The sequence below is a fragment of the Plasmodium reichenowi genome, chromosome 6 (genome assembly GCF_001601855.1).
Source record: "Plasmodium reichenowi strain SY57 chromosome 6, whole genome shotgun sequence".
Lineage (NCBI taxonomy): Eukaryota > Apicomplexa > Aconoidasida > Haemosporida > Plasmodiidae > Plasmodium > Plasmodium reichenowi.
The window spans coordinates 827,185-835,974 of record NC_033651.1 but is presented as its reverse complement, the minus strand read 5'-3'; the positions used below and the strand labels follow the sequence as shown (position 1 = coordinate 835,974).

The following is an 8,790-nucleotide window of genomic DNA, read 5'->3' as shown; positions in this document are numbered from 1 at the left end:
TTTTTTTTTTTTTTTTTTTTTTTTTTTTTTTTTTTTATGCTTCAGTGTTGTATATATATATGGATGGATATCCCGGATTGGACATTTTATATATATCAGTATTATCAATCTCACTTTTTTTATTATTTTCTAATACTTGTATATCACCCAAGTTGAGACTTCTTTTTATGAAATCTACATTATCTTTAATTAGTTGTATTTCATCATAGGGTAGTGATAATTCATATTGATTATTATTTAAAGTAACATTATCTTTTACTAAAAAGGTTGCAAAACTTAGTATATCTTTTTTTTCATTTTTTGGTAAATTATTAACATATGTATTTTGGACTAATAGATTTATATAATTAGTTGGTAATTTTTTATCTTCACTATTATTAATAATATTATTTAATATTTCTATTATTTTTTTTTGAGTATCATTATATTCTCTTGCTACATAAACAATTGCTTTAAACTTCATCTTTTCTTCTTCATCTTCTTTATAATAATTTGCACCTTCTTCATCATCTCTTTCTTCATCATCTTCATCTATATCATTATTATGTACATCACAAATATTATCTTTATTATTATTATTATTACTGCTAACGTGGTTTATTTGTTTTATTTCTTTTATTTCTTTTATGTTATGCTTCAAATTATCATTATTGTGTCCCTTTTTAATATTCACAGAAGAATCAATGTGTGGTGCCTCTACATTTGTATCATTATTCTGTCCCTTTTTAATATTCACAGAAGAATCAGTGTGTGGTGCCTCTACATTTGTATCATTATTCTGTCCCTTTTTAATATTCACAGAAGAATCAGTGTGTGGTGCCTCTACATTTGTATCATTATTGTGTCCCTTTTTATTGTGTTCATCATTATTTATTTTTTTTACAAGATCTTTCTGATTCTTGCTTTCCTTTGATACATTTTTATCTTTTACAACCTTTTGCTTGTTAGATTTATTGATTACCTTATCATATGATTTTCTAAATATTTCTACAACATTCAATAGATTATTATTCTGTTTATGCATGACTATAGAATAATTAGTTTCTTCAGGTAATGGCCATTTCTGCTTAATTAAGAAATTATCTTTCTTAAGAATATAAGTCCATATATGTTCTGTTACATGTGGGATAATAGGATTAATAATTATACACATTCTTTCTATAAAAAAATTTACTGTTTCTTTATGCATATGTATTTTATCACACATCATTCTATAGGTATCTCTTTTTAATAACATATCATAAAAACCATATTTCAACACATCTCGAAATAATAATTTTTCATATGATTCTTTACATTTATTTGTTAAATAATTAATTTCATTTTCAAATATCAAATCATTAAATGTTTTCTCACCACATCTAAATATATATACATTATTTTTTGTTTCTATAGAAAAATTTATCAAATTATATAACTTCATAATAGCACTATTTGCTGTATCTGTATTAAAATTAGAATCTTCTATAGAATCTCCTGCATCGGCTAAAGCAATTCTAGTACCATCACTTGTATATAAAGCTATACTTTCTTCTATGGTTATAAAATTACCTTTACTCTTAGACATTTTTTCTTTATTCACTAGAACATGTCCATTACAAAAAAAAGAACGTGGGAAATATTTTATCTTCTCATAACTTGATAAATCAATATTTTCTAACTCATTTAATATTTCTGTTTGTCTATCTAAAATACTTCTTTCTTCTACATCTTCTTTATTTCGATCATATTTTTCTTTTTTCCCCCATATAGCAACATGATTAAATAAAGCCATCGTTAAATGATTAAAAATTAAATCTTTACCAGATATACGTACATCAAAGGGATACCAGTACGTAAATTCTCTTCTCATTCTTACTAATTTTTCCTTAGATATATGTTTAGATATATTACTTGTATCATCACTAATATCAAAAATATAATCAAAAAAAGCATCATTCAAATCATCTGCGTTAATATCTAATAAACCTTTTTTCTGACCATCAACACTTCCTTGTAAAAAATGACTCACCGTGTAGTATGCCATATAAATAGTTGAATCCGAAAGACTCTCTATTAATTCTTTTCTTGAATTATTGTTTATCGGTACATTCTTTTCTTCTTCCTCCTTCACAACATTGACATGGTGATTGTTCATTTTGTAGTTATCATGATTGGATGGTACTACATACTGATTATTATTATTTTGGTAACTGTCAACATTTTTATTTGTTTGATTATTTTGATCAAATTGGGGCATGTAAGTTCCTAATCCGTAGGATCTACTACATGACCAATCATCCAACCAAAAAATGACATGCTGCAATTGCTTATATAATACATCATTATATGTTTGGAAATTATTTTTTTTTAATTGTATTAAAACATCTTTTTTAAATTCCATATTTCCATAATTTATATACCATTGATTACACAAAGCTGCTATACATTTAACGTTATTTCGATCTATTACCATAACTTCAGGTTCACTATATAAGAACCCATCCAAATTTCTAATTATATTTTGTTTTGCTAATTTTCTACAATTAAATGTTTTCATACCTTTATATGGATCAACAGTCATTATTCCTTCAAAATATTGTTTCTTATATAAAACCTCTTTTATTTTTTGTAATTTTATATCTTTATATGATGATACCTTTTCCTTTTCGTAATAATATTTACCAGTATTTTTACCTATTTCTGGTAATTCTATACATGATTCACTATTGTTTTTTAATTGTTCTTCTTTTAAATTATACTTTTCACAATAATAATTTTTTTTTTTTCGTATATCTTCTAAACAAGCATAATCATCCGTACTATCACTTGACACACAGGGTACAATACCTGTGGAGACATTCATTTTAATTGTTGTCATAGGTAAGATATATAAATTTTTTATCTTCGATATATTTGTATATGTTTCTAATCCTACAAATTCTTCTCCTTTTATTTTATTTAATATAAAAACATCATCTAGGTTATACACATTATCCATGGTATTATTATTTTCATTATTCCTGTTTGTATTTTTTGTTATTACATCATTGTTTTTTTTTTGTAAAACATCATCATTAGTAGGATCTTCCCTTTTTACAACTTGTACATTTTTTATATTTTTATTTTTTAAAAGAGGTATTATTCCTTGATATGCTAAATTATATAAACTATTTTCTGAACACACATAAATGTTCGGACAGCTATTAACAATTTCTTCTTTGCTCATAATATTATTTACATAACTTTTATCTCCATAATGTAAATTTTTTTTATCAAATCCTAAGGTTATATAGTAATATTCATTAGGGTTAATGAAAGTATAATTTTGTCCAAATGCTGTTTCTGGTTTTAAGGTACTACCTAGGAAGATAACTTTTTTCTCTTTTACAAAAAAGTCTTCATTCCATATTTTATTTTTTAAATCTTCTTCTTCTTTTTCGAAATGTGTAAAAAAGGTATTACTCCTATTGGTACTACTACCACAATTATTATTATTATTATTATTATTATTGTTGTTGTTTTTATTATTGTCGTTTTTATTGTTTCCGTTTTTATTATTGTTGTTTTTATTGTTTCCGTTTATATTATTGTTGTTTTTATTGTTTCCGTTTTTATTATTGTTGTTTTTATTGTTTCCGTTTTTATTATTGTTGGGTGCTTCTTTTTTTTCGTTACATGCGGTAAGTACCGATTGGGTACTTCTGATGCTGTTCATAAATATAGAATAAAAATCTTTGGCATTCGAAACATAAATTTTGATAAGTGTATATTCTTGACACTTGACTCCTTCCCCTTCTGATCTCTCGTGATCCGCACACGCTTGATTATTATATCTACTAAAAATACTAACTCTACTACCATAATATATAAGATTTTTTTTATATAAAGTATTAATATGCCAGCTCACAAACTTATCATAATAAGGATTAATGTTTGTTGTTATAAATGATCTTCTCCAATCACAATACAATCCAAAAGAATATAAATGATCTTTAGCTTTTGATGAAAAATAATAACACCAATATTCTGGATTTTGGAAAAGATGAATTTCCTCATCTTTTATATTCATTTGTTTCATAATATCATATTGAGTATTTTGTTTTGAACCCTTCGATTGAGCTTTACTTTTATTTGAACGAAATATTGTTACATCTGTATTCTTTTTATTTGAATCTGTATCTTCAACTAATTTATTTTTATCTACATTATTTTTATTATCACTAATTGATGTACATAAAGAATTATCATCTTCCTTCTTTTCATATAATATATCTTCAAAATCGTGTATATTCTTCTTATTTAATTCATTCTTTAATTTATCGGCACACACAACAATAGGTGTACCTGTACAATGAAACGAAAAAGGAAGTAACACATTATCACAAACCATATTTTTATATCGAACTATAAAATCCAATTTACTTAAAGTAAAGGCATGACCTATATGTAGTAAACCATTCATATAGGGATAAGGGAAATTTCCTGTATATCGGCTTTCATTCATATCGCTAAAATCTTTCTCATAAACATTATGTTCCTTCCATAAATGCTGAATGTTTTTTTCAATTGTTAATAAGTTCATACGTCTCGCCATCGTAAAAAAAAAAAAATAATAAAATAAAAATAAAAAAAAAAATAAAAAAATATATATATATATATATATTAATATATTCATATATTTTTTGTAGTAACAAATTCTAACAAAAGAAACACATACAATTATAAAATTATACAACATATATATATATATATATAATAAATGTGCGTCCTATAACAAAAAACAAAACAACATACTAATATAATAAAATAATAAAATAATAAATCGAATAAAAATATAATATGTGTTAAATATATCTATATGGGAACACACTTATAAATATATATCTATATCTATATATATATATATATTTTTTTTTTATTATTTTTTTTTTTTTTTAATCGACGCTTTTTAAAATCGGCACATTTTTGTCAAATATCACACTTATTCATAGATAGCTTTTATTTATATCACAAAAATTAATTTTTAAATAAATTATATATATAAACACGAACAAAAAATAAAATGGATATATATATATATATATATATATTTTAAAAAACTCACTATATAACTTCATAAAATATATACATTTTACGATCTAAAAAAAAAAAAAAAAAAGGAGATTACTCTATTATTATTATATGTAAAAATAATACCTTCCTTCTCAAATGAAATTACTAATACATTCTTTTTAATAACTCTTTTTTTGTTTATAAAATATATATATAAATATATATATATTACATTTATATATTTAAATATATATATATATATATATATATATTATATACATATTTTTTTTTTTCATGTACTTAAAAAGGGTTTATATATAATTTTTATTTATTCATTTTAAAAAAATATATATATTTCTTCTATTCTTATAATATATATATATATAATATAATACATTCCTTAAAGGTATGCTAAATTTTACTTTCAATTTATATTACATTTATATATTTATATATATATTATATATATATATAATTGTTATATTTTTTTATTTCTAAAATTCAGCATTCTCGTTTATCATTAATTTATTATGTAATATATATTTTATATTATATATATATATATATATATATATATAATATATTGTTATTATATTTATTGTAATATATTATTATATAATATATATATGTATTAATTTTATAAATAATAAAATATTTAAAAAATATTGTTCCTCATCTATATTTATATATATAATATTGTTTATGTCATCATAGGTACATATTATATTATAATATATATATTATATAATATATATAGTTCTGAATGTAGTTCATTTTTATTAATGTACTTAATTTTTTTTTTATGTGCATGAAAATTATATTATATATATTGTATTTTAAAAAAACAAAAAAAAAAAGATTAAAAAATTAAAATAAAAGCGGATATATATTTTTTATACCTCTTTTATGTTTTTGTCATTTGAAATAAATATAATTTTTTTTATTTATATTAATTATATTTATATGTATTTTTTATTTTAAATATAATCTATATATATATATATATATATATATATATATATACATATTATACAATATAATTCATGAATAGGGATTTACAAAAAAAAAAATAAATAAATAATATGTATAATATTTTTCGAATAAAATGAAATAATGAACTTTTCTTCATACCTTATTGGTTTATTATAAATTTATATAATAATATATGTAATATTATATATATAATATATATATAAATAGGGCTCATAAAATATAAATAAATATATATGTTATATTTATGAAAGATCTTTTTCTTTTCTTTTTTTTTCTTATCTTATCTTTTCTTTTTTTTTCTTATCTTATCTTTTCTTTTTTTTTCTTATCTTTTCTTTTTTTTCTTATCTAATTTTTTTAAATCAAATAAATATGTAGATAAAAAATGACTTATATATATATATATATAATGTAACCATAAAAGCGATTTTATTATTATATATTTTTTTTTTTATTATAAAAGAATAAACAAATAAATATATATTTATAATATATATTTAATCTTTAATATTATATTAAATTATAACACAAAAATGAATAATTTATTATATACATGTTATATTTATTGAGCCTTAATTTGTTCTTTTTTTTTTTTTTATAAATATTTTATTGTCCACTGTTGTTTCTTTGTTCATTTGTTTTCTTTTTTCTTTAGTCATTATATATAAAAAATGATCACAACAAAAAAAAATATATGATCAATATAAAAAATATGATTATAAAAAATGATCATTATTAAAACATGGTTGTAATCAAAAATATATTAGTGTTAAAATAATAAAAAGGAGGGAAAAAAAAAATATATATATATATATATATATATATATATACACATTTGTGAGATTATATAATTTTTTGGTGTGCAGAAGATTATTTTATTTATTTTGTTTTGTAAGGATTATCTATTAAGATATTTTGATATAAAAATAAAATAAATATAAGATGAAATTTTTTGTATTTCACCTTTTATTTATTTTGTTGTCATACAATAGTTTTGCTTATGTGCTGAATAAAAATATTAAAACTCTGAGCTTATCTTCGAATATTTATGTAATGTGAATAAAAAAAAAAATAAATTATATACATATATTTTTTAAATATATAAATAATATAATATATACATATATATATATATATATATATATATATGTGTGTATCTATATTTTTTTTTTTTTTTTTTTGTTTTATTTATTTTTTTATATTTTTATTTTTTTATTTTTTTATTTTATTATTTTATTTTTTTTTTTTGTTAGAAGAAAAATCTCTTTTATAGAAAAAAAAATATAAGACCATTAAAAATTTATGTTTATCCAAGTTTTATAAAAAATATAATTAAACCTTTAGAAAATTCATATTTTAGAAATTATTTTATGTATCGATCCTTAGCTCGAATATGTGTATCATTAAGTAGTGCATTTTCCTTAGGTGCAAAATTATACTTATATAAAAAAAATATGAATAGTCTATTTTTAACACAATTATTGATGAATAATGAGATACTTATAAAAATATTAAAAATATGTTGGTTATACAAATTAAGTCATTTTATAGATAAAAATGTAAAATTATGTAGATATCTGTCCACCGTTTTTTATATTATTAGTATATATCTAGATATTTTTTCAACATACAATCTAGCAAATAATATATATATTTATTATTTATTTTATTCTTTATCTTCCATATTAAAAAGTTTAAGTATATTAACCTACACTTCTATTAGATCAAATATTAATTTTCAAGTCTATCAAATGCTAACATTAGAAAAAAAAAATAATGAAAAGGAATATAAAATAACCAATACTTCTCATAAAAATAATACGCCTATCGATAAATATAGTCATAGTAGTTCTAATAGTAGTGTAGAGCATAATAATATTCATTGTAATGATGATGGAACCATAAATAAAAATAATATATTAAATGAATCTCCGAAATATGGACACAATAATAAAGAAAATATCTATTTAAAAAATAAGGTAATTCATAACACCAAAGATGTACACAACAATTTAGATGTTCATAGTGAACTTAAAAATACAGATGAAGAATATAAAATATATCATAATCATATTGAAAAAAATAAATTATCTATTAATACAAAAAACTTTTGTATAGGAGAAATAAGTGTTATAATTGATTTATTATCCACCCTAGTAGACTTATCTACTATACTTTTCTTGTTCCAAGCAACAAAATTTATAAAACAAAATTTGTGCTTTTATATCTTTATATCATCATTGCATTTATTCTTTTCATATAAAGAGATACAATATTTGTTAATATAACAATTTTGTATTTGTAAAAATAAATAAATCAATAAATTTTTTACACATTTGTTTATATATATATATATATATATATATATATATATATATATTTATTTATTTATATATATTTATTTATATATATTTATTTATATATATTTATATTTATACCTTAATTTTTTTTTTTTTTTTTTTTTTTTTTGTCAAAAAGATTTTCTTCTAATCATAAAGTTATAAAAATTTTATACATTAATGTTTATAATGATACATATAAAGTTGGTGTCTTTTATTAATATTTTGACGTTCAACATTTTTCATGCATTTTCTGTCAAAATGATTATACGAATATAAAAAAAAATAATAATAATAATTAAAATAAAATATATATATATATATATATATATTTTACAAAATGTATATGTTTTTATATATATGTTAACATTAAGATGTTAATATATTAAAAAATTAAATAATACAAAAGATGTCACAATTTTGG

The 8,790-nt window shown here is 19.7% G+C and overlaps 2 protein-coding genes across 2 annotated transcripts; one reads left to right on the top strand and one right to left on the bottom strand.

Annotated features, from left to right (window-relative positions):
* Positions 1-34: 34 nt before the first annotated feature.
* Positions 35-4,576, bottom strand: PRSY57_0621200 (leucine--tRNA ligase, putative; the record flags this gene model as incomplete). Its single annotated transcript, XM_012906585.2, has 1 exon — positions 35-4,576. One exon carries the CDS (start codon positions 4,574-4,576, stop codon positions 35-37), a length of 4,542 nt encoding a protein of 1,513 aa, XP_012762039.2.
* Positions 4,577-6,969: 2,393 nt separating this feature from the next.
* On the top strand, positions 6,970-8,315 carry PRSY57_0621100 (putative membrane protein; the record flags this gene model as incomplete). The annotated part of the gene is made up of 2 exons (XM_012906584.2): positions 6,970-7,077; positions 7,281-8,315. The coding sequence occupies 2 exons, from the start codon at positions 6,970-6,972 to the stop codon at positions 8,313-8,315; spliced, it is 1,143 nt and encodes a 380-aa protein (XP_012762038.2).
* Positions 8,316-8,790: the final 475 nt, after the last annotated feature.